The sequence below is a fragment of the Thalassophryne amazonica genome, chromosome 1 (genome assembly GCF_902500255.1).
Source record: "Thalassophryne amazonica chromosome 1, fThaAma1.1, whole genome shotgun sequence".
In the NCBI taxonomy this organism is placed as follows: domain Eukaryota; kingdom Metazoa; phylum Chordata; class Actinopteri; order Batrachoidiformes; family Batrachoididae; genus Thalassophryne; species Thalassophryne amazonica.
This window is the reverse complement of record NC_047103.1, coordinates 67,079,395-67,107,338: the sequence shown is the minus strand read 5'-3', so window position 1 is coordinate 67,107,338 and position 27,944 is coordinate 67,079,395. Positions and strand designations below refer to the sequence as shown.

The 27,944-nt window shown below is 42.3% G+C and overlaps 1 protein-coding gene across 1 annotated transcript in view; it reads right to left on the bottom strand.

Moving 5' to 3' along the window:
• LOC117507056 (cyclic nucleotide-gated cation channel beta-3-like) overlaps nucleotides 1–27,944 on the bottom strand; it is a 105,021-nt gene that overhangs the window by 54,284 nt on the left and 22,793 nt on the right. Inside the window, exons 6-9 of the mRNA XM_034166809.1 lie at nucleotides 27,396–27,446; nucleotides 23,408–23,494; nucleotides 23,240–23,304; nucleotides 20,453–20,575 (exon numbers count right to left, since the gene is read on the bottom strand). Coding sequence (XP_034022700.1) covers nucleotides 20,453–20,575; nucleotides 23,240–23,304; nucleotides 23,408–23,494; nucleotides 27,396–27,446 — 326 coding nt within the window. The remainder of the gene's footprint in view (nucleotides 1–20,452; nucleotides 20,576–23,239; nucleotides 23,305–23,407; nucleotides 23,495–27,395; nucleotides 27,447–27,944) is intronic.

The window sequence follows — 27,944 nt, the reverse complement described above, 5'->3', positions numbered from 1 at the left end:
TAGTCACCTGGGAAACCAGCTGGGTTTACCTTGATGCAGGTCAATTAAAGAAGGCGAGCAAAGGCCTACAAGGAAACTGGACTGGACCGGACTGCTCACTACACCCGATCCCAATGAACCCAGATAAGTGTTCAGGTGATCTTTGCTGTCAGTGATACAAGATGGCTTCATTTGTTAATTTTTTTTTTTTTAATAATAATAATAATAATAATAATAATAATAATTTGTGAACCCAAAATTCACTAAATTTCAACCAGATTTATCAAAATTATTTATCAAATTTATATACTTTGTTCATTCATTTCCCTTTCTTTTCACATTTCATCAGCAACATATCAGCTCAGTAATAACACTATGAATCATTATTCATATTCTCCAAATCTCAGTCATGTCTGTTTGTACCTGTACATATGTAAATGAATGCGTAAATGTTGCACAAGTTGTTTTTCTTGTGTCTAGTTGAAGACAGATGTTTGATCAATCGTATCTGGAACTTATGACATTCAGATTTAAAGCCCCTTTCACATCGGGCCTGCGTAGGGTTGCATTGTGCTGTGTATCTAGTACAGAGAAATGGCTGCGTAAGTTCCATGCAGGGAAAAAAATAGAAAGTTGTACATAGGGGAGAGAAGCTTGGCTCCATGATGCTGTTTTTACAGACTACCTGGACATGCAGATAGATTTGATACCTTGGAAAAAGTCAGAATACATTATTTCCAGGAGTTAATGGATTTTATTTAAAGTGCCACAATCGTGAGAGAACTTGAGGAGTTGAAAGAAAGCTGCAGCTGGTGATCACATGCACGATCCATCTTTGAGCAGTTAGTAGACATGGACATGTCCTCTCTCTGGTGATCCTTCTGTGAGCAGGAGTTAATGGATTTATTTAATGTGCCAATCGTGAGAGAACTTGAGGAGTTGAAAGAAAGCTGCAGCTGGTGATCACATGCATGATCCATCTTTGAGCAGTTAGTAGACATGGACATGTCCTCTCTCTGGTGATCCTTCTGTGAGCAGGAGTTAATGGATTTATTTAATGTGCCAATCGTGAGAGAACTTGAGGAGTTGAAAGAAAGCTGCAGCTGGTGATCACATGCACGATCCATCTTTGAGCAGTTAGTAGACATGGACATGTCCTCTCTCTGGTGATCCTTCTGTGAGCAGGAGTTAATGGATTTATTTAATGTGCCAATCGTGAGAGAACTTGAGGAGTTGAAAGAAAGCTGCAGCTGGTGTTCACGTTCACGATCCGTCTTTGAGCAGTTAGTGGACATGGACATGTCCTCTCTCTGGCGATCCGTCTGTGCGCAGGAGTTAATGGACTTCATTTAACGTGCCACAATCGTGAGAGAATTCGAGAAGGTGAAAGTGGAGCTGCAGCTGCAATCATGTGCAATCTGTCCGTGAGGAGTTATAGTGGGTGTGGACATGTCCTCTTGCTGGCAATCCATCCATGAGGAGTGGTCATGGATGTGGACATGTCCTCTCACTGGTGATCTGTCCGTGAGCATTTAGTGCATGTGGAAGCTTGGCCTGCCTCTTCTTCTTCTGTGGTTTTGAAGCTTCACTGCCAGCAATGTCCAGTTGGATGAATAAAATCTGGCAATGTAGGTATGTACGGATAAAAAAAACCTAAAAGGATTTTTCATCCTGGTGTAGGGTTGTGTACAATTGCTGAGACATGATGTACAGTGTAGACTTGCATGGAACACTGCATCTGGTGCTCTACACTGAAAGTCGCAAAAAATTAAACACGTTAAATTTTTTAAACACGTTTAATTTTTTGCATCCATTTTGCAAACCCCTTTGCATCTCTTAGCACTTTACCATGTAGGGCTGCATAAACCCGGTGTAGGGCTTCATAAGCTCAGTGTAGTCAGTATGTCGCATTATGCAACTCTACTTTGGCCCGGTGTGAAAGGGGTTTACGTAATATCGATCATAACATGATCAGGTTCCTGCGGTATGCAGGTGGTGCCCCTTTCAAGGTATTTAATTAATTTCCATATTTAATTAAATATTGTTTTAACATATTTGTTACATGTTTGTGGTGCCCCTTGTGATGTGATTTCAATATGCTACAACTGTTATGGTGCCCTGTGTGAAATGATTTTAATATGCTACAATTATTGTGGTTCCCTGTGTGAAGCGATTTCTTGCTACAATTATTATGGTGCCCCATGTAAGGCGGATTTAGAATGATTATTCTGTCTTTGACTGACACACAATAAACCCTCATGAGACATGTTTGCTTCAGCCCCTCTCTGTGAATGAAACAAAAAACCCACAAAATTTTACGGTATGAATTAATAAAGTGCTTATTACTTATTAATTAATGCATGCAGATTTATTGTAAAGGCTTTGGTGAGAGTATTTACTGTGCGTCTGTTGCACTTTAATCACTGCTCTGCAAGTGATTAAAGTGTTCCAATAATGAACCTTCTTCTTCTTTGACTTTTGGCTGTTCCCGTTAGGGGTCACAACGGCAGATCAATCATTTCCGTCTTGCCCTGTCCTCTGTATCTTCCTCTGTCACACCAACCACATGCATGTCCTCCGTCAGTACATCCATAAACCTCCTCTTTGGCCTCCCTCTTCTCCTCCTGCCTGGTGGCTCCATCCTCAGCATCCCTTTCCCTATATACCCTGGGTCCCTCCTCTGCACATGTCCAAACCATCTCAATCTCGTCTCTCTGACTTTGTCTCCAAACCGTCCCACCTGAGCTGTCCCTCTGATATGTTCATTCCTAATCTTGTCCATTGTCATCACTCCCAAAGAGAATCTCAACATCTTCAGCTCTGCCTCCTGTCTTTTTGTTAGTGCCACCGTCTCTAAACCGTAGAACATAGCTGGTCTCACTACTGTCTTGTAAGCTTTCCCCTTCACTCTTGCAGATATTCTTCAGTCACAAATCACTCCTGCCACCTTTCGCCATCCACTCCACCCTGCCTGCACTCTCTTCTTCACCTCTTTACCACATTCTCCATTACTTTTAACAGTTGACCCCAAATATTTAAACTCATCTACTTTCACCACTTCTACTCCTTGTAACTGCACTATTCCATTGGGCTCCCTCTCATTCACACACGTACTCGGTCTTGCTTCTACTGACTTTCATTCCCCTTCTCTCCAAAGCATATCTCCACCTCTCCAGACTAGACTCAACTTGCTCTCTACTCTCACTGCAAACATCATAGTCCATGGGGACTCCTGTCTGATCTCATCCGTCAACCTATCCATCACCACTGCGAACAAGAAAGGATTCAGAGCTGATCCTTGGTGTAATCCCACCTCCACCTTGAATGAGTCTGTCATTCCTACTGCGCATCTCACCACTGTCACGTTATTCATGTACATGTCCTGCACTACCCTAACATACTTCTCTGCCACTCCAGACTTCCTCATACAATACCATAGCTCTTCACTTGGCACCCTATCATAAGCTTTTTCTAAGTCCACAAACACACAATGTAACTCTTTCTGGCCTTCTCTGTACTTCTCCAACAGTATTCTCAGAGCAAACATTGCATCTGTAGTGCTCTTTCTCAGCATGAAACCATATTGCTGCTCACAGATCTTCAGCTGTTTTCTAAGCCTAGCTTCTACTACTCTTCCCCCTAACTTCATGCTGTGGCTGATCAACTTTATGCCTCTGTAGTTACTGCAGCTCTGCACCTCACCCTTGTTCTTGAAAATAGGAACCAGCACACTTCGTCTCCACTCCTCAGGCATCCTCTCACTTTCCAAGATTTTATTACACAGTCTGGTTAGAAACTCCACTGCCATCTCTCCTAAACATTTCCATGCCTCCACTGGAATGTCATCTAGACCAACTGCCTTTCCACTCTTCATCCTCTTCATAGCAGCCCTCACTTCTTCCTTACTAATCTCTTGTACTTCCTGACTTACTCTCACCACATCATCCAGCTTTTTCTCTCACTCATTTTCTTTATTCATCAGCTCTTCAAAATATTCCCTCCACCTTCTCAGCACACACTCCTCACTTGTCAGCACATTACCATTTGCATCTTTTACCACCCTAACCTGCTGCACATCCTATCCAGCTCTGTCCCTTTGTCTGGCCAATGGGTACAAGTCCTTTTCTCCTTCCTTACTATTCAACTTCTTGTACAGCTCGCAATATGCCTTTTCCTTCGCTTTTGCCACTTCTCTTTTTGCCTTACATCGCATCTCCTTGTACTCCTGTCTACTTTCTTCATCTCTCCGACTATCCCAAAACTTTTTTGCCATCCTCTTTCTCCTTATGCTTTCCTGGACCACTTTGTTCCACCACCAAGTCTCCTTCTCTTCCTTCCACTGTCCAGATGTCATACCCAGTTCTGTCCTAGCTGTCTCCCTCACCACATCTGCAGTACTTTTCCATTTTCCAAAATTGCTTCCCCTCCAACCAGTGCTTCTCTCACCTGCTCGCTAAATTTCACACAACACTCTTCCTCCTTCAGCTTCCACCATCTGATCCTTTGTTGAGCTCTCACTCTCTTCTTCTTCTTTACCTCTAAAGTCATCCTACAAACAACCATCCTATGCTATCCAACGACACTCTCTCCTGCCACCACCTTACAGTCTCTGATTCTTTTAGCTTGCATCTCCTATAAAGAATGTAGTCCACCTGTGTGCACCTTCCTCCACTCTTATATGTTACCCTGTGCTCCTCCCTTTTCTTAAAGTAGGTGTTCACCACAGCCATTTCCATCCTTTTTGCAAAATCAACTACCATCTGCCCTTCCCCATTCTTATCCTTGATACCATATCTACCCATTGTGTTCCAGTAATTAACCAATGTCTCTTAAATAAAATAGCAGACAAGCTGTATAACTGTAATTATCTTTTCCAGTTAAACTAATTTGTCAATTTTGCCCACATTAAAATGTGTTGTTCTAAGTTTAAAAGAACTTCTGTTGCACTCTAAGCAAAAACTTAATTGTTTAAATGTTTTGTTTTTACTGGACCGCCGTGTTCAGACATTTATTTTGAAAAGCATGCGGTGCTGACAATTAGCATAGCAGCTTTCTAACTGTCTTCAAGTGTTGACAGCGACAGACTGGATGTTCCACTGTTTTCAGTGAGAGGCTGATGGGAAATTTTTTTATTTTAATGAGGTGGAATCACAGACTAACATACGGTATGAATCATTTAACTGTAGAGTTGCCTGGATTTAAACAGGTAGGAACTTTTTGAAACTTCCATGAGAGCCAGAGTTTTCTGTTTTATTATAACATTATGCAAAATGTTTCAGTAAAGTAAATTATTGTCTGTGTGGTTAACATTTAAAACTGGCCATGCACGTCACGTCATGTCACGGCACGTTACATCACATCACTTTTTTTTATTGCTGCAGAGATGAAAAAGTGCCAGATAGAACATTGGGTAAACTCCCACCTGAAATTATATTATTATTTTTTTAAATTAAATTTATTACATTCCCACCTAAAATAAATTGCTTCCTTGATCTCCAGCATATTGTAAAAAGCAAAAAACGAGTTTTTGCAATGTTTTTCTCCTCTTCCTTGTCTGAAAGAGGAAAGAGGAAGCATTCTGTGACAATGTGGCTAGCTTTGTACAAGCCCCAGTGACATGGTGAAGGAGCCACTACCAGTTTGTGTTACTTTTTGTCTGACAGTATTTCCATCCAGCAAGATTAGTTCCTTGTCAGGTGATGTCCGCAAAGGTCATCAGAAAGTTTTGTGCATGTTCAAAACTTTGAGGGGAGTTCAGATGGATCTTTCCTGCTGCTGTTTTGAGTGTGAGACACTGGGACACAGTGGGCAACATGCAGCATTTCTGGACCAAACATGGAGAAAACTGACTTCACATGTTGACAGTCAGTGACAGTCTGGTTGTTCCACAGTTTTCAATGAGAGGCTGACAGGAAATTATAGATTTTTTTTTATCTTAAAGAACAGGAATCATGGACAACAAACCATTTATTTAACTGCAGAGGTGCCCGAATTTAAACACATAGGAACTTTATTAAAGCTTCCATGAGAGCCAGAGTTTTCTGCTTTAATAGAAACACTGTGCAAAATATTTCAGTGAAGTAAATTATTGTTTGTGTGGTTAATATTGAAAACTGACTGTGCATATCACTTTTTTTTGCTGCACTAGACATCAGCTGACAAGGAACATGTTTAATAAATGACAAAATGATACCCCCAGACATAGACAAGTGATATATTCCTCAAATGGGATGAAATCAGGCATTTTATAGAAATGGGTGGTCCGACAAACATATTTGGCTGAGTTTGTACAAATACCCACCCCCACTTCAAGCAGAATTTCTCATGGAATGCCCAGCGCACCCAGGTGGACAAATAGGGTATTTACTGAGAAAAATTGTGAAATCTTCAATACTGATTTTACCCACTGTAATTCAATTCAGCACAGCACAAAATCAGAACACAGATCACCTCAAGGTGCAATGCATGTGTACCAAAAACGGTCCCCACTTTAAGTAACTGTTAGAGTCCAAGTCTCACAACACAGTCAGACTGGAAGCACCAGGACCCTAAAAACATGGACCTTTGTCCTCTTGCAAAGATATTTGCATCACAAACACCTCTGTCCAACAAGTTCATGATCTAATGAGCATTTCCCAGGAGTCTCACAATCTCTAAGACCAAAGTCCCAGAGACATGAATTACCAAGAGAAGTTGATCTCTCAACAAATTTGACAGTATGCATCTGGAAAGTATTCACAGTGCTACACTTTTTCCACATTTTGTTATGTTACAGCCAAAACGGATTGAAATTCTTTTTTTTCCCCTCAAACTTCAACACACAATACCCCATACTAACAATGTGAAAAAGGTTTTTGTTTTTTTTTGTTTTTTTTTAGATTTTTGCAAATTTATATATAAAAAACAACTAAGAAATCACATGTACATCAGCATTCACAGCCTTTGCCACAAAGCTCAAAATTGAGATCAGGTGCACTGTTTCCACTGACCATTCTTGAGATGTTTCTACAGCTTAATTGGAGTCAACCTGAGGTAAAATCAGTTGATTGGACATGATTTGGAAAGGCACGCACCCGTCTACATATAAGGTCCCACAGTAGTGCATGTCAGAGCACAAACCAAGCATGAAGTCAAAGGAATTGACTTCAGAGGGTGAGGATTGTAGAGGCACAGGATTGTCTTGAAGCACAAATCTGGGGAAAGGTCCAGAAATATTTCTGCTGGTCCCAGTGAGCACAGTGGCCTCCATCATCTGTAAATGGAAGCAGTTTGGATCCACCAGGACTCTTCCTAGAGCTGGCTGACCGTCTAAACAGAGTAATTGGGACAGAAGTGCCTTAGTCAGGGAGGTGACCAAGAACATGATGGTCACTTGTCATCTCCGCTGTGGACGGAGGAGAACCTTCCAGAAGGACAACCATCTCTGCAGCAATCCACCAATCAGGCCTCTATGGTAGAGTGACCAGATGGAAGCCACTCCTTAGTAAAAGGAAACCCACCTGGAGTTTGCCAAAAGGCATCTGAAGGATTCTCAGACCACTCTCACACACTCATCTTCAACCACTTAGTCCAATTAAGGATCACCAGGGGTGGGGGTGTCACAGGGGGCTAGAGCATATCCCTGCAGCTATAGGGCATGAAGCAGGATACACCATGGACAGGATGCCAGTCTGTCACTGGGCCACATATAGACAAACAGTCAAACCCGCACGCACACTTACAGACAATTTAAAGTTTCCAATTCACCTAACCTGCATGTCTTTGGATGTAGGAGGGAGCTGGAGCACCTGGAGGGAACCCACACAAACATGGGGAAAACATGCAAACTCCACACAGAAAGGACACCATGACACCACTAAGACACCATGCTGCCCACTCTCTGGTCTGATGAGACAAAGATTGAACTGTTTGGTGTGAATGCATCATGTTTGGAGGAAACCAGGCACCATCCCTACAGTGAAGAATGGTGGTGGCAGCATCATGCTGTGGGGATGTTTTTCAGTGGCAGGAACTGGGAGACTAGTCAGGATTGAGGGAAAGATGAATGCAGCAGAGTACAGAGACATCCTGGATGAAAACCTGCTCCAGAGAGCTCTTGACCTCAGACAGGATGACGGTTCATCTTTCAGCAGTACATTGACCCTAAGTACACAGCCAAGATATCAAAGGAGTGGCTTCAGGACAAATCTGTGAATGTCCTTGAGTGTTTCAGTCAGAGCCCAGACCTGAATCTGATTGAACATCTCTGGAGAGATCTGAAAATGACTGTGAGCCGACGTTCCCCATCCAACCTGATGGAGCTTGAGAGGTGCTGCTAAGAGGAATGGGCAAAACTGACCAAGGATAGGTGCACCAAGCTTGTGGCATCATATTCAAGATGACTTGAGGCTGTAATTGCTGCCAAAGGTGCATCAACAAAGTATTGAGCAAAGGGTGTTTATACTTATGTACATGTGAAAAAAAAATCATGTTGTTCTGTGTTGTGAGTAGAATTTATTTATTTTTGGTGGTGGTGGTGGTGGTGGGGGGGGGGGGGGGGGGCTGTAGCATAACAAGATGTGGAAAAAGTGAAGTGCTGTGAATACTTTCCAGATGCACTGTACACTTCTGATGGCTCAGTTCAAGAAGTAATTAAAACCCTCAGTCCGGTGCTGCATTCACATGTCGGCAGGGCTGGACTGGCATCTGAAAAGGGCCCGGGCACTTTTTGATCACCTGAGGGCCCAGCGCCGTTATATATATATATATATATATATATATATATATATATATATATAGGCCTATATATGATGTCTGGAAGCATATGCTAAAGAAGAATGCATGTGAAGTTCTGTGTATGTATGTTTTTGAGGGTGAGAGATAGAAAGAGGAGGATAAGGTCACTAACTTTTTTTTTCCTGATTATGAGCCCTGGTATGAGCCCTGATATGAGCCCTGGCCAGTGAATCTCAATGTGAAAAAAAACATATATATATTCATACCATTTTCCTTAAGCAAAAACTGAAAACAGGTCCCACAAACCCAAACACCTTATGAGGGTTAAGAAAAGGCAATATTTCACTAACACACACAACACTGTAAGTTGGACACCAAATCTAGTCAGTGCATTATTTGACACCAAAGCTAAGGCACCACACACACACACACACACACACACACACACACACACACACACACACACACACACACACACACACACACACACACACACACACACACACACACACACACACACACACACACACACACACACAGGTGCTCCAACTCCTAATTCCCTAATGTATTATGTCCTTAAATATAGATGGTCATATGAATAACATGGAAACAATAGGGAAATTGTGCTGCATAGGCCATGAGGTAAATATGATACAGTAAGAAAAGGGCTGTGTTGTGCACAACTCCATCTGGGCCGCTATTGTATGTTCTAAGTCTTACTGAATAAAATTAATCCCTTAGTAATAATTTCCTAGGTTAAACATTTTCATACTTTCAGCTTACAATTGCTCCAGTCGAGAGATACTGTCAGTGAGCTTACTGAATGGAATGTTAATAACAACCAAAAATATTTTATGCCAATTCCACAGCGTATCACATGTCTTTTTGCCCCTTCTCACCAGGCTGGCAGTAGCTACTCCACCTTGGAACGGCTACCAGCGATTGCTAAACAGTAGCACAGCTAGTCGGCTTCTTACCTATCCATCTACCACGCCACGAGGCAGCTAATACTTAATACGAGATGTCTTGATAATGACATGGCATGCCATTACAGAAGGAATAAATTACAAAAATACATTTTGTATAAAATCATAGTTGCACAACACACGACAAGCAGTAGAGTAGAAATAAGATATTAGTTGGATTTGAGAAAGTGAAAGGGGGGGATGCCATAACTAACACACACTAGCAGTTACTGTAGACACACAGCACAGGTCGTCCTTGTGACAGTTCAAGACAAATGGAAGAGTTCTATATGCTGGCGCAACAATACAAGAGAAGGCAAAGTGTATGAAAATAAGTCAAATGGGTACATGTTTGTGACTGATTTGAGAAAGTCAGGATGAGGACTTAGTCTTAGTTTCAGGCAATAAATGGGAAACGAAATGCCGAAGCGGTGAATAGCTACACTGCATTGGCTAACTACTAGCAAGTGTTGAGATGAATTCTAACCTCAATCTCTCCCTGCTGGGTCACGTCTCTCTCTGTCTCCGTCTCCTCCTCCTCCTGCTCACTCTCCACCACCTGTGCTCTCGACAGGTGGTTTGAAATGACAGACCAGCGGCCCCACTACCCGAACCCGAGGACGAGCTTGTGCTTTTAAACATATCTGTGATTTTGACACATTTTGCTGCGTCTTCTTTTAATTTCTGTTTTCTTTTTTTCCTTTCGCTTCTCAGCTCCACTCTTTTGCTTCTCCATTTTGCGCACAACTCTCTGTTCAACACTCGAGCTCGGACCGAATAGCCAAAACTTTGAGTGATGACTTGGGTCAGGTGGGGGACTGTAGGGAGGGGCGGGCCTTCGAGAACCAAGGAATTTCATTGGACTAGCCCAATGTGCCTCAGGAGAAGCATCCAATGGGCCTCTATGTGTCATTTTTTACCGTCGCAATCAATAAAAAATATAATTATATACATTTTTATTTTTATATTTTTATATACATTTTTAATAACAGACCTGAGGGGGCCCAAAATGCGCAAGGGCCCGGCGGGATATGCCCGGTACGCCAGATAACCAGTCCAGCCGTGCATGTCGGCGGCAGAAAAATTGTCATACAGGTCATCATAGCAGAATTCCTGTTGTGTGTTGCTGCAGACAGTAGATGACAATGTGATGTGCCATAGGTTTTTCAAAGCTAATGACACGTACAAAAATGTACTTAATTGAAACCTTTTGTGATGTTACAGATTAATTCATCTCTACGAGGGCTGTCCGTAAAGTATAGGTCCTTTTTATTTTTTTCAAAAACTATATGGATTTCATTCATATGTTTTTACGTCAGACATGCTTGAACCCTCGTGCGCATGCGTGAGTTTTTCCACGCCTGTCGGTGACGTCATTCGCCTGTGAGCACTCCTTGTGGGAGGAGTCGTCCAGCCCCTCCTCGGAATTCCTTTGTCTGAGAAGTTGCTGAGAGACTGGCGCTTTGTTTGATCAAAATTTTTTCTAAACCTGTGAGACACATCGAAGTGGACACGGTTCGAAAAATTAAGCTGGTTTTCAGTGAAAATTTTAACAGCTGATGAGAGATTTTGAGGTGATTCTGTCGCTTTAAGGACTTCCCACGGTGCGAGACGTCGCGCAGCGCTCTCAGGCGGCGTCATCAGCCTGTTTCAAGCTTAAAACCTCCACATTTCAGGCTCTATTGATCCAGGACGTCGTGAGAGAACAGAGACGTTTCAGAAGAAGTCGGTTTCAGCATTTTATCCGGATATTCCACTGTTAAAGGAGATTTTTTTAATGAAAGACGTGCGGACGGGTCTTTCGCGGCGCGGCAACACAGGAAAAACACCTCCGTGTTGATAACCATTTGTTAAAATCCAGTTGGCTTTTGATGGCTTTCAGTGGAGTGAGTATATGAGAAATTGTTTATCAGCTGGAGATGTTCCAACTTGTCCTTAAGGCTTCCAGCAGAGGTGTTTTTCCTGTGACGGAGCGTCGCGGCGGCTGCGAGCCGACGCTGCAATCCGCCCGCACGTCTTTCATTAAAAAAATCTCCTTTAACAGTGGAATATCCGGATAAAATGCTGAAACCGCCTTCTTCTGAAACTTCTCTGTTCTCTCACGACATCCTGGATCAACAGAGCCTGAAATGTGGAGGTTTTCAGCTTGAAACAGGCTGATGATGCTGCCTGAGAGCGCTGAGCGACGTCTCGCACCGTGAAAAGTCCTTAAAGCGACAGTATCACCTCAAAATCTCTCATCAGCTGTTAAAATTTTCTCAGTCTCTCAGCAACTTCTCAGAGAAAGGAATTCCGACGAGGGGCTGGACGACTCCTCCCACAAGGAGTGCTCACAGGTGAATGACGTCACCGACAGGCGTGGAAAAACTCACGCATGCGCACGAGGGTTCAAGCATGTCTGACGTAAAAACATATGAATGAAATCCATATAGTTTTTGAAAAAAATAAAAAGGACCTATACTTTACGGACAGACCTAGTACATGACACAAATTATTCATGTTTACCAGGTGACTCTCTGCACTTAAATAATGCATCTCTTGTTGTCTATCCTTCCTGCTTGTTAAAGATAAGACATCTGGTTTGTCCTTGTCACTGCAGTAAGTGGCAAAAGCTGAAAATGTTTAACTTTTGACAGCAAGTGCTGTCACGGTGTACAGCTGCTGTAGTGTAATTCCGCCACAGGTGGTGGAATTTTTCTGGCAACTCCTCTTTGAAAATAACAAAACATTCGGTTTACCATCTGCCATTTACAGCCAACATGTGAACACAGCATTAGTCTCAAGCCAGGAAAATTCTAAACCCACACACTTTAAGCTCCTCACTCAGCTTCTCAATTGTCGAGATCATGGCTGTCATTTATTCCACAAAGATCATAGTATCATCCACAAAGTCAGTCAGTAAGCCTTTCTTCTTTGACAAAGGCACTTAATCCTCTGGCGTCCGAGGGCATTTTTGGACAGTTCACTTGACTGGCATAAATGTTTTATTATTGCTGTTAAAAGCTCACCCTGCATCCCACAATCAAGCGGTATATCTCTTTTTTTCAGGACAACCTGTATTTTCAGAATATATATGCCATAGTAGTGTTTTATAAGTGTAATAAGGTTTACAATCACAAATAAGAAAAGAAAAAATAAAGCGAAAAATAATTTTCACACATATTTATTCAAAACACACACTAACTATAATAAACAAGCAAACTATAATAAACAACTATTTTGACACTTTATAAAGGTAAGTTGGGGTCTTGTACAAAGAATGTACAAAAATAAACATTCTAAAATAAACTCAAATGCACATTTTGAACAATATATACAAAATGGTCTATGCATTTTGTCTTTATGCCACATCCCAAAGCAATTTCTGTCTGCTATTACACAAAGGTTACAACACAAACTTTTTTACCTAAATGGAGTTTGACTCTCTCTTGGGATGTGTTTCAGCATGTAAACAACCTCTCTTCACAGTTTGAGGCCCTGTTAACACCCCTCCCCCCTCCTTTCATTCAAAAATTGCATAATTGGCACTTTACGAGTGACTGATTAGACACACACAGAGAGAGAGAGGGAGGGAGAGCGCGCACGCCAGAGAGAGAGCGCTTTTATTTTATTTTATTTTAAGGAGTCTGATAGAGGAGAGAGAGCGGTTTTATTTTAAGGACACTCGGACTCCTCAAAATAAAACCACTCTCTCTCTCTCTCTCTCTCTGGAGAGAGAGAGAGAGAGAGAGAGTGGTTTTATGAAACGATGCAACAGGGAGATGTGAAGTGGTGTACAGTACCATGTTGAAGCGTGGGCGGGCTCACAATAGCGGACAGTAGCACGGCGCTGCGTGTTTTCGCGTGAAGACTCCATGCAGTGCTGTATGCCGAAGAAAATTAAACAGGTTTAATTTCTTCCATCCTACGCACGTAGCCCTCAACATACTGCTACGTACTGAGAAAAAACTCCACGTGAAGTGGGCGGAGAGCTGCTCATTACAGCATAGACGATACGCTGTAATGAGCAGCTCTACGAATACGCCACTGTGAAAGCCCCTTAAGTGAATCATTTCTCTCAGTGACAATTTTCGTTCGACCATGTGAGGTTGTAAGAGACCCTCTTACGCTGATCTCCATCATTCATATGCGCAACGCTGCGCTTTTAAGGGCCTGTCACAGTGGCCCTTAAAAAGGCTGATTCCCAGGTACATTAAAATGATCAAAAGCATGAACCACTGCCTCAAAGTCCTTCAATGAAGGTGAAGATGAGCTCTGTTTGTTTTGGTTGTTTGTGGTTTTACTCACAGTTGTATGTCACAGTACATACAAGATGGCTCTACATATTAATTTGGCACAGGTTTTATGCCGGATGCCCTTCCTGACTCAACTCCATATTACATGGAGAAGTGGGCAGTGGTGACCTTGAACCGGGAACCTTCTGAACTGGAATCAAGTACAGTTAAGGGTCCCTTCACACATAACACGAAGTTGGGCGAAAGAAGTAGAAACCGGCCAAAAATCCATGAACAAATAACGAAATGGGTGACTGCGAAACATTCTACCTGCTGTTGGGAGGGACACACAGGCGGACAGGCGTGCACAATACCGTGGCGACGGTTTCGTGCACGCTTGTGTTCACACGCATGAACACAGTGCGAGCACATGGAAAGTCGCACACACAGCAGTGGAGCAAAACAAACAAACAAACAAAAAAACTAACAAAAAAACCCACCACAATTTATAATGCTGAATTCCTGTTATGAAGTGCAGATTGGCCTCCACCTATACGTACACCAGGAAGTAATGAAATGACGTTGATTACTGTTCTCCCTTTTATGTTTTACATGAATTACATCATGCTCATCTCATGAAGACATCAGCCGGGTTCTCGTCTCATGAAGAGCCGGCTTTCGTATCATGAACACATCAGTTGGCATGGCATGTCCAGCGCGTAGTGATCCACTGGTGACCGCTTTTCAAAAGTGATATGTGATTTAATTATTACAATGTGGGGAAATCCCGCAGTTACACGTGCCTCGCGGTGGCGTCCAGCATTGCGGTACGCTGACACGGTGGTCAGTTGACAGACTATATGTGTTTTAATTCATCTGCACGTGAGGACAGCATGCTCACGTCCACGCCTCACAGTGAAGTTATACGAGGTCATATTCTACAAGCCACTATGGGTGTTCTCCAGCTGTGACTTGCAAGCACAGATATCTGAACAGCTGCAGGTCACAGGGACACGCCCACCTTTATCTGCTGACCTTGTCAGCTCACAGAAAAAAGGTTCACTTTCTGTTCCTTTGTTCTGTGATTTTTATTTTATGTATGTAGTTATTGTTATATGTACTATTATTTTATGTCCTGCATCTGTTTGATATCTGTTTCTAATTTAACACCTTACGTGCACCGTCAGGTGCAGCTATTTTTTTATCTGACATGTGCTGTATGTCCACAGCAAAGGGTATGTGCAAAGTGATCACACATGAATGAGTTCACACCTTTACCCTTATTTATTTCATTTAATTTCCACTCTTTCTGTCTGTCATGTAAACTACATTTTACGTGGTGGAAATGACAACAGCTTGCCCAGCCGGCTCATTAATTTCACACTGTGCCATGCGCACATAGACTCTGGCCGGTCCTTGTGTGATCAGCTCAGTTGCAGTACACAGCGGTCAGCTGTTCCAGCTGCCACTGCGCTGGACAGTGATCACACTCAGCCACAATGTTGGGTCATGGTGTGTGTGTGTGTTGGGGGTGACACACTCCACAAGCCATTTGTGTTGGGGGACACACACACCACACTGTTACATGCCATTTGTGTGTGTGTGTGTGTGTGTGTGTGTGTGGGGGGGGGGGGGTTGGTATAGTCACACCCATGTCTGTCGCTTGGTAACGCACACTTGTGTGGCACTTAATTTTCACAGACAGCTTGAATGTGGTCAGCTGCTCTCTACTACCGTGCTGGCAGTGCGAATAGCCCTGCCTTTTCTAAGTGCACAGTGAGAGGAGTTGGATGTTCATGTGTGGCACCTGGAATTTGGCCAACACCTGCTGAGAAGGGGTCAAATGGGCACTCACAGTGCACTCGCTGTGTTTTGGCCGCTGGTGTGTGCGAATGCTTGTGGCAACAGCTGTACAGGGCATTTGAGGCAGCTCTGATTTTTCATAAGCAGCATGCATATTCAGCTTGGGACTCCGACGAGGTCGGTTGCATCTCCTCCACTCTCCCTTATCTCTGCTCTCTGCTTTAACCTTCAAGTCCCTACTTCACCAGACTGTGAATTACTAAAATTATATTGGATACTGGTTCTATCGGACTATTATTGGATTAACCATGGAATTGATCAGCTGGTCTCTGAACGCTATTGACACCATCTTTTCTACAAGAACGTCAGGACAGGGGGAGCCTACCTGCCCAGCTGGAACACATCCTGCGGGCTATGTTCTTGACTCCTGGGGGTCTTGGCGTATTGTATGCTTGGCGCCTTTCTCTGTTGAGGACGTCAAGGATTTATTCATATTTGGTCTTATGGTAGCAGGGCTGGTACCTTCTGGCTTATGTGCTGCCCTGATCTATCAGAAAATTGGCAAGACGGCAGCATCAAGAACCACAGCCCCTCGCTTGTCCGTCATGATTACCAAGGTGGCCAAGGCATTGCATTCTCAGACTGCAATGACTCTTGAACTCAGATGCAAATTGGATGACATCTTAGAGCAGATGCGTGCCTTGCAGATGAAGTTAAAGATTTCGGAGGCTGTGGAATATTTTTAATTCATAATTAGGAATATTCTTAATTCATAATTGGGATTTGGTTGTTCAAGTGGAACTGTAAAATTTGTTTTTCACTGCTCAAACCACAACATGGCAGGCTTATCAAGCTTGAAGGACAAATTGCCCGACTTTTTTCCTCCAGAGGAATGTCGCCAGGCCTTGGTGATTATTTGGCTCCTTTCTTTCTTATCTCAACCCACAAAGACAATAAACTGTTTTTCATAGGACTGAAGCATGCTCCATTCCCTCTCCCCACCCCCCTCCTACCCCCCATCACCCCCCCCCCCCCCACTCCGGCTTCAGGTCACATCACCTCCTTTCCCTTCTGTGGGACAGCACCGTTTTAGCTGCTGCTGATCCCCCCCAAGCTGTTGGTGGCGCAACTCAGGGTTGCTGCTTGACCTACAACCACTTGCCTCAATTCGGATAACAGACTTCTTCAAATTTAGTGCACATAAACAATGTCAAATGTGTATGTGCTGTCCTTAATTCTGTTGTGTGCCATTATTATGGTAAACAAGTAATAATTGTGGACTAATTGCTGTCTGAGGTAACTGGAGTGTAAACATAATTTCTCCACTGTGAGATCAATAAAGTATATCTCATCTCATTTCCTCCTTCGTGTGACAGTCGGCTTCAATTGTGTTATGTGTGAAGCAGCCCTAACATTTTACTAGAATGTTGCCCGTGGGGATCCATGGCCTCTAGATTGGGAAGTGTTTATAAAATAGCTGACATTTTTCAAGGGTGGTAATAAATTATGCAAAGTTTCTACAATGCGTTGGAATGGTTTGTGAGTCCAGAATGTTTTTAGAACCTTAAACCTCAACAGTTTTAGAGGAAGAAGTCAATCCTTTTATTTCCTGTTAAATTACATAATTTTTTAATGTTAATTTACTGTCTCAATGTATTTATAAAGTGTTTAGGTTCTTCTTATCATATGCACACTATTATTATTATTATTTTATTTTAATATTACTTCTAAGAGGTCTATTAGAAAAGAAACTGACCGTTTTATTTTTTTAAAGAACTATATGGATTTGATTTATATGTTTTTACGTCAGCCAAGCTTGAACCTTCGTGCGCATGCGTGAGTTTTTCCACGCCTGTCGGTGACGTCATTCGCCTGTGAGCACGCCTTGTGGAAGGAGTGGTCCAGCCCCCTCATCGGATTTTCATTGTCTGAGAAGTTGCTGAGAGACTGGCGCTGTGCTTCATCAAAATTTTTTCAAAAACTGTGAGGCACATCCGAGTGGATACCATTCGAGAAATTAAGCTGGTTTTCGGTGAAAATTTTAACGGCTGATGAGAGATTTTGGATTGTTTCTATCACTGTAAGGACTTCCCACGGAGCGGGACGTCGCGCAGTGCTCTGAGGCGACGTCGTCATCCTGTTTCAAGCCGAAAACCTCCAAATTTAAGCCTCTGTTGACCCAGGATGTCATGAGAGAACAGAGAACTTTCACGAACCAATAGATTAATGTATATTTCGTGCTGCTGAAGCACGACTTGCCGTGAGACCAGGTTGTGAATTGCAGCACAACATCCATTGTTTACTTGTTAGCTAAAATCGCTAATTTCTCCAAAAATATTTGTCCTATCAACTTTCCATTTTCCCAGCATTCATCCTTCACCCAAAATACATAAGCATGCCAAACGGCAAATGCCAGTTTCTCTGTGATCGAAGCCATACACATGCATGCACGCATATATGCACACACCCACACACAGGCAACTTGGCTACTATAATACAGATATCCCTTTTAAGGTTGATTTTTGCATCTATCTGTACAACATCCCATAATTTTGATACTTTTTGAAGCATAAAACCATGAATCCACTAACCCGCTGAGTTGAGATGTGTGTGTGTTTTAAAATGATATGTGATCAGTAAAGTGTTGGAAACAATATGGCACCTATTAGTCAAAATATTGGGACATTGAATGTCTCCACTTTCCGTATGTATGCCCTATCGCCAAATGAGCTACATTGTACTACAGCCTCAGTGTTCTTGTCAGTTGGAGGATGTTTAAAGACAGCCAGTCTTTAACATCCTACAAACAGTCCAATAAGCATAGTAAAGACTTCATGTGATCAGATTTAAGTGGCAGCAGATTGTCATCTGCATAGCAATGGAATCTTTAAAAAAATATGGCCTAAAGAAAACATACAAAATGTAAAAGCACTTTGAATGAGAATTAGAATGCCCTAAAGCAGGACCCATTTTGTGGCACAGGCCGTAGACAGCAACCTTATGAAGGAATTCTTGAAAATACAACTGCATTGAAGTTAAAATGAGATTTTTGTGGTTGCAACAATCTCACAAATTTTGAGGTGTTTTTGAGACACACTGTTGGTGCGACTCAACAGCGACAATTATCATATTGTGCTCAGTGTCAGAATGCCTTTGATAAATCTCAACATGTTGTATTTATGTTTTTAAGTACATCTATTTCCATAACCTACAGAACATCCTAGCCTACAGTTCAACTGGCAGTTTTCACATCACTACTAACTACACATCATTTAGGGCCCCTTCACACATAGTACGCTTAAGTACAAATCTGGGTGACTCACGGCGGAACAGCTCATGTGAGCGAACCACGAAAACATTGAGCCAATGGGCAGGCGTGCACAATCCCGGTGTGATGGTGTTGTGTGAGCAGGAACACAGTGCGAGCAGCTGGGATGAGGTGCACCACATCGTCCTGCTGATGTGGAGGAAAATAAAATAAAAACCAGCTGTATAAGTAGTGAATATCACTGGGTTGATATAAATAATACATAAAAGGGGACGCAATACAGAACCTCGCGTTTAAATTACCCTGGTTAAAAGAAAAAAGAAAAATGCCACTCACGGGATTTGAACCTGTAAACTCTGATTACGACAGAAAGTTTACCACTGCACTACCATTGCTGGTGTGTAATTGGAGTGGAAAAATGCCTGAAATCAACAAAGACATGAAGGAGGTGTGCTGTGTGCGGCCGTTGCAGCCTGGCACAAAGGCAAAAGATTTATATATTTCCACGTGAGAACAGCAGGCAGACACATGAATCACGGAGGAATGTTTTAAGGTCATGTCCATCTGAACACTTAATGTGTTCTCAAGCTGGGACATGCAAGAGGAAAGATCTTTACAGCTGCGGCTATGAGCATACTCGCCCCCATCAGTTCAGCACCCAGACCAATGTGTCTCTGTGTTATGTGGTCATTCATTTTCATTGTTATGTAACTGCATATGAAGGTATTGTCGTAATTATTTATATAACTATCCTGGCGGTGGTTTCTGTGTTTTTAATGTGTGCACTGAGCTGTCATTCAGCTGTCAGTGTGCTGTGATCAGCTGACAGGCCCCTCCCCGTGCTGTGTGCGATCAGACCTCGCTGCCCGGCCCCCATGTGATCAGATCTGTACATACATATAAGCATTTTATGCAAATGTGCCCCCCCCAAGCATGCCAGATATGTTGGGGGGAGTGGGGCGACACACGCACACAAGTGTGAGACACATGCACCACATGTGTGTGGCTTTTTGCAACTGCACACTTGTGGGGCACTCAGACAAATTTCACTGCCAGCTTGACAGTGATCATCTGCTGACTGTTTCTTTGTTAATAGTGTGAATGGCCTCACATTTTCTAAATGCCATACGAGCGGTGTTCGTGTGCATCAGCTGGAATTTGGCTGACACATGCCGCGAGAGGGTTCGATGGACTCTCACAGCCGCTGGCGTGCGCAAACACTTGTTGCAGTACGATTTTACACGTATTGCATACAATTCCTGTTTCATGCGCACTTCATGTGCAATTCGCACTATGTGTGAAGGGGCCCTTAAGATATTGCATTGCGGAAGTGAGAAACGGTATTACATTTTCAACACACAGGGGTGGAGCAGAGAAAAGATTCAGACTGTTCTGGATCATGCAGAGCTACAGATAGTGAGAGAATGTTTCAGCAACACAGTACTCAAACAGCGATGACAAACATGACATAAAAAGTTGAAAAATGAAAAAAATTGAAAAGTACATACGCAGAGCCTTTTCCATTATAGACCCATGTAGTCGATGCAAGACCCTGGTGTACTGAGACCATGTAGAATGCACACGCATTCAGGTGGAGCACAAAGAGCAGGTAGCCAGTGGTACGAATAACTCTGTATCACAAAGAGCCAGAGGAAAACAGTGATGACCAGGATTTGATCAAATATCACTCCACAGATAGAAATCAAGTGTGTGTAAATATTCAAAACCGGAAGTGTTGAAATTAAAAAAATCTCCTTTAACAGTGGAATATCCAGATAAAATGCTGAAACCGCCTTCTTCTGAAACTTCTCTGTTCTCTCACGACGTCCTGGATCAATAGAACCTGAAATGTGGAGGTTTTCAGCTTGAACAGGCTGACGACGGCGGCTGAGAGCGCTGAGTGACGTCTCGCACCGTGGGAAGTCCTTAAAGCGACAGAATCACCTCAAAATCTCTCATCAGCCGGTAAAATTTTCACTGAAAACCAGCTTAATTTTTCGAACCGTGTCCACTTCGATGTGTCTCACAGGTTTAGAAAAAATTTTGATCAAACAACGCGCCAGTCTCTCAGCAACTTCTCAGACAAAGGAATTCCGAGGAGGGGCTGGACGACTCCTCCCACAAGGAGTGCTCACAGGCGAATGACGTCACCGACAGGCGTGGAAAAACTCACGCATGCGCACGAGGGTTCAAGCATGTCTGACGTAAAAACATATGAATGAAATCCATATAGTTTTTGAAAAAAATAAAAAGGACCGTTACTTTATTGACAGCCCTCGTATATATATATATATATATATATATATATATATATATATATATATATATATATATATATCAATATATATATATAATAATAAATATATATATATATATATATATATATATATATATATATATATATATATATATATATATATATATATATATATATATATGTTCCCCAGCACGTGTCTCTGCTTCCTGTACTCATGTGGAAATACATAAAACATCTTTTTTGCCTATCTGCCGGGCTGCAGCGGCCGCACACAGCGCACCTCGGCAGGCTGCTCCATGTGAAACAGACCATCAGATTTGAATGTGATTGTGCGATTTGAATGTCACACCTGTCCGGCTCTGTGAGCGGCGCGCTGCAGGACTATGACAAGCCAACAGTGCGACAAATACGCCACTTTCAGTCATGTATCATCACAAATACATCGTAACAAATGCCGTTTTTGTGAGTTATTACGCTGCTTTTTTCGTCGTAATTAAGACGAAAAACACAGCTCATGCAAGTGTGCCCCCCTTTCTTTGCGCATCAGAAAATAAGCATCTAAGAGTATACACAGAATTTTTAATAAGGGTTTAAGCCCCCATCACACATAGCAAGAATGTGCAGGAACCAGGCCGAAACGGCAAAAAATTGCCATAATCGGATGCAGTCGGGAGGGAAAGAAGCGTGGTCAAATGTGTCAGAACGCATCCAGATTATCTCATTCACACCTGCATGATGGCATCCAAAGCATATGTGGACAACAGGTGGATGGCACAGAAGACTGCCGATGTCCAAACGTCTGGATGGCAACCACGGGACCAGAGTGGGAGGGAGTGCTGTGTTCCTCCCTTTGCACAGTCCCTGCTGGTACTGGACACTGGAGTACAACCGAAGTATGGATGGGACTCATGCCATATGTGTCAAAGCCAGCATCTGACGCATGGTGTGACTGCTTGGCCCACTGCCAGCAAACTTTCAGGAAAGGTGTCCAGTGGCACACACGCACGCTTAGTGGCTCATGCAGTCATTATGAACACACACACGCACACAGCTGAGTGATCATTCCAGCCCTGCGCGTGTGCAAGGGGCACACGTGCGCTCGCGTGTGTCCAGCGCAGGTGTGTACGAGGTCTTTCCACCGAACTTTAATTTCTTTTTTCTTCTTTGCTCACTTCAGGAGCACAATGCAAGTCTGTACATTGTGATGTCGATTGGATTATCACATGGGATTTAATTTTTACGTGGTTATTTGCAGCACACAGCAGCCTGCTGAGAGGCTTTTCACTACAAGCTGTGGTTTGGATCCTCTGTGCTGTCCTGGTTCCATACTGGAGGTGAGTTTCATGTTTAATAATCTTGTCGTGGCCTGGCAATACAGTTCCATCTCACACCTCCTACAGAGTTTAGATGGTGATCAGGTAATAATATGTATATTATAGCAGTGAGATCCGTTCAGCTCCGTGCCTGATGTGCACTATGACACCTTACTGCGCATGAGACCACCGACAGGTGTAGTGGCACACGCACTTTGGGTTTGATTGCGTGCTGTTGACACCCACTGTACATGATGAATGTGTGCCACATACATGTTATTACATATCAACATTTCCTTTGCACTCCTTGGCCAGGGTCCAGTGGAGGTGGACATCATGGCGGCAGGCTTTGCTGTGACCGATCAATCTCAGAGCTCAATCAACCACAATCAGATCATTTCAGATGCTGTTTTGATGCCATCAGAATATGTAGATTGCGATCAGATGATGCAAGAAACTGCATATAGACTGCCATCAGATGTGTGTTCCATCTTGATGGTGCCAGGAGTGTTTTGAACATGTGCAACACGCTCAGGACAGCTGAGAGAATGGGACCAAATATGTAGACGCTCACAGACTGCTGTGCGTTGGTCTTCAGACCACACCTCAGTATTTCCCAATTGTGGCCGGATGTGTCATTCTGACGCAGTTCAGCCTCAATCAACGTAAGTGTGCTTGGGGTATTACTTTCTTGGATGTGTTTGTGTGTTTTTGTTGAGCTTTACCTCCAGATGTAAGCCTTTGCCAAAATGCTCTCCAGTCGGTCACTGAACTCAAAGAAGGAGTCAAGCTGCACAACAAACACAGTGAGGAGCTGAAGAAGAACCATCTGAAACATGTTTTGCTGTGATTCAATACAGTAAAATAGTGAAAATGAACATTTTTTTCCCTACCCTGATAAAGCGGTTTAATCTGTATATCGCAGAAAATTCAAAACGCAGGCATAAGAGGTCAAAGGGGAGGATGCTGATTATATCAACCTAGACGGAGAGGAATAAAAGACAGGTTATGGTTCACAGCAGGTTCAATCACATTTTTGAACAGGGCAGCAGCTCCCTTCACTGCTGCTGAATTACTGTATATAAAACTACATTTTGCACCACAGCTTATTAGACATGGCAATAAATACAAAAAACAAACAAACAAAACATAAGAGAAATGCAACTTTACCAAATGCAAAATTTAGACTGATCACAGAGGTGGAGAATATATTGGAAAATATATTGGTGGAAATCAGGTTTATTTGTTGAGCTCGGTTCTGGAATCATAAACAAATGAAAACCTTCTGAATGGGAAAGCATTCATTCTCTACACCTGATGACTCCAATCAAGGGTCTTGGGGGGATGTAGCCTATCCCAGTAGTCACAGGACAGGACCTGCGTCTCTCAGAGGGCCACATACATACATGCAGACAAACACATTTTCAATATCACCTCCAGTCAAATTTAAAGTTTCCAATTCACCTAACTGGCACATCTTTGGAAGTGGGAGGAAGCCAGACATAACATAATGCAGTGCAACGTAACATAACAGAGATGATCAACTTACATATTAAACATGACTGGAACTATGTATAGCTTCCACAATCAACAAAATTTAAACAAAGTAACAATACACAGCAATGATAAAAATTAAAGCACATAATTATTCATTTTTAATTTCCATATCAGGCTTGATTTGCTCTTTGAAATATCTGTACATATGGTCTGAAACATGAGGTACTGCATTGACACTCTCACTGCACATTCTTCCTTTATAAATGCCAGTTTATGTGTGGGAAAAGGTGAACATAGTTTTTTTTGTGTGCACACACCATCTATGAGGTCTGTTAGAAAAGTATCGGACCTTTTTATTTTTTGCAAAAACCTGTTGGATTTGAATCACGTGTGCTTGCATGAGCAAACCTTGAACCTTCGTGCGCATGCGTGAACTTTTTTACGCCTGTGGATTGCATCGTTTTCTGGTAAGCAGCCTTTGTGTAAGGACGTGTTGTGCGCTCGGCGGATTTTCATTGCAAGGAAAAAGACGGAATGACTGAAGCAGCGCCGCATCAAATTTTGCCAGAAACTGGGCGACAGCCAGGTGGAAACCATTCGGATGATTCAGACGGCTTTCGGTGACTTTTCAGTCGTGTGACTATCCAAGAAATTGTGGAAGAGGTGGGCATGTCACAGCATGTCCTGTGAGACTTCAACACGGAGGCGCTTTTGCTCCGCCATCAGCAGCAGCATAAATTTCACAGCCACTCTTTTCATGGCCAAATCTTCTGTCACAGTGGAATGTACCGAAAAAGTGCTGATGTCCACGTCTTCCGCAATTCCTGTGGAAGCCAGACGACGTCCCGGATGAACACAGCGTCCAGTGTGGAAATGAATGGCACATTCCACTGTTACAGGAGTTTTTGTCATGGAAAGAGGAGCGGAGGAATTCCGCGCGTCGCGGTGGAGCCGCATGGCGCAAAGCAACGCCGTGATGAAGCCTCACAGGACATGTTCTGACACGTCCAGCTCATGCACAATTTCTCGGATAGTCACACGACTGAAAAGCCACCGAAAGCCGTCTGAAAGCCATCTGAAAGCCGTCCTGTGAGACCAACACGGAGGTGCTTTTGTCCGCGCCATTCGCGGCTCTGTGGTGCATCCCTCCGCTTCTCTTTCCATGAAAAAAACTCCTGTAACAGTGGAATGTGCCAAAAAAGTCTTGATGTCCACGTCTTCTGCCATTTTTGTGGAAGTCAGACGACGTCCCAGATCAACAAAGCCTTCACGTTGGAAATGATCTGGTTGTTTCAGCGGGGTTTGAGCCTGTCGATCGCCGCTCGGAGTGCGCCGCGCTCTCAGACGCTGTGGGCGGTCTTTAAACCGGCTGGAGCACTCCTTAATCTGTTTAATCCCCATAAAATCGTCCCTGAAAGCCATCTGAATTTTCCAAATGGTGTCCACCTGGAGGTCTCTCACAGTTTCTGGAAAAATTTGATGCAGCAAAGCTCCAAATCATTCAGACATTTATTCGCAATAAAAATCCGACGAGAGGGGTGGACCACTGCTCACACAAAGCCTGCTCACAGGCGAATGACGCAACCGACAGGCATGAAAAAACTCACGCATGCGCACGAAAGTTCAAGCTTGGCTGATGCAAGCACACGTGATTCAAATCCATATTGTTTTTGCAAAAAATAAAAAGGTCGGATACTTTTTTAACAGACCTCGTAGTCAATAGAATGGGAAAATAGAATGATAATAAGAGAATGGGTAGAGCCTGTGGCTCAGAATGATAGAAAAAACCTTTCTTTGTTACTGCAAGTTAGTGATGTCTGACTCGAAACAATGTTTTGCATTATTTCAAACCCTTTGCAACACCTGTGTTTCAGAACATTCTTTTGGAGTCTGTATTTCAAATATGGAATGAAATATACACCAGAACAGGAATGTAATGTACATGTGGCTCAGAATAATATCAAAACTTTTTTTTTATCTGTGCTGCAAAGTTGATTTCAAAGTTAAAATACGTAATGCTTTGCAATGGTTCAAAACTTTTGCAACACTTGTGTTTTGCAGCATTGTTCTTGAGTTGGTATTAAAAAGAAAACTTAACTGACAACTGACACTTGCTGGACAGTTCACAAATGTACATCAATATCAAATTATGAACTTAATGACTACAGTCAGTACAGTGCTTGTTGCTTGTGTTAAAGTTTGTAGTCAAAAATATTCCATAGACACTAACTTTAAAAACAACCCACGTGCCCTCTCAGGCTGAAGCAAGAGTACAGATATGGTCCTCTGTTACTGAAGACTAAAACAAGCCAAGTCAAATGGGACATACAAAAAAGATGTTTTGTTGATGACCATCAAAAGCAGCAAAAAGCCCTCCAGGACATTAGAATTCTGAATATTACCAAATGTTATGCAGGTATCATCACAGCTGATGGGGTCTGGCACTCATTGGCAGCCAATGCAAACTTCTCAAACAACATTCCTGTGGATATACGTTCAGAGCATTTCCATGTTCTCTTACACTGCATATTGATGCGTCTGTAATAACACTGCAGATAAAACTGGAAAGTAAAATGTTCAGGTTTGGATTAACCAATTAATTTAGATTTTTCAGCCACATTTTGACAATAAAGAGAGTTTTGAAGTTCATTTTTACACCAATTGGACTTGTCTCGTTTCCTAAGTAACCACCATGCTGTCAGACTTTCCACAAAAAATGTATTATTCAGATTGATGAAATCTGCAGGTGTCTTTCAGGTGAGTTTCTGAGGAAATACCTTGTATGAGTCTCCTGTCTCCATCTGAAAATTTTCTTGCAGCAGGGTTGTTTATACAAACACAGACATTCTATAAACTATTTGAAATTTAACATGAACCTTAAACCATATAATCTACTTTAGCAGATTACTGCAGAAGATAATTGGGATGATGCAAAACCTGATATTTTCAAATTTTAATATTTTTCCAAAAACTTTAGATGTAATTTTAGCTCTATAATCAATTTTTGAAATGAGGTTTGATTAGCCTACATCACCTATAGAAGGAAAATATTAGGTTATTTACACAATGACCAAAGATAATGAGGGAAGTAATGGTCAAGTTGTTAGAGCGATGGGATTGTGACCAGAGGATTCTCCAATCAAATCCCACTACGGTCTCGCTGTGTACCAAGACATCAGACATCAGAGAATGAGTAAATGTAAGTCATCAATGTAAAGTGCTTTGACCATGAAAGCCCGATATAAATGCAGTCTGTTTACAATGTAATAATAAATAGTGTTGTATTTATAAAACAAAGATAGTAAAATTATTTTTTAGTCTTGGTTTCTGTTTTATGCTTAAAATATGTTGCATACTTTGCTACATTAATAATCAATTCCTTACCTTGAATCTTTGTGATTTCCTGTAATGTTCCTTCGTCACAGCTCTGTTTGTCTGCAAGGCGCAGAAGTTAATTTAATAATTTACAGTTTTAAAACTGAACAGGGTGTAAAAATGTGACAATTGTTAAGGAGTAGTGCACAGACAGACATTGATGACCCTCACACACCCATCAACGACATGCTTAAAAATGTTACAAATTTCTTTTGCATTCGTTTGGTGATGTCCGCTGCTGACCTAAAAATACACTTTATCTTTGGTACCAGTTACGTGACCAAATTAATTTGATGATGTTCAGGACCACTTAATTACAGTGGGGTAAAAAGTATTTAGTCAGCCCCTGATTGTGCAAGTTCCCCTACTTAGAAAGATGAGAGAGGTCTGTAATTTTCATCATAGGTACACTTCAACTATGAGAGACAAAATGAGAAAAAAAAAAATCCAGGAAATAACATTGTAGGATTTTTAAAGAATTTATTTGTAAATTATGGTGGAAAATAAGTATTTGGTCAATAGCAAAAGTTCAACTCAATATGCAGATCTCCTCTAAAG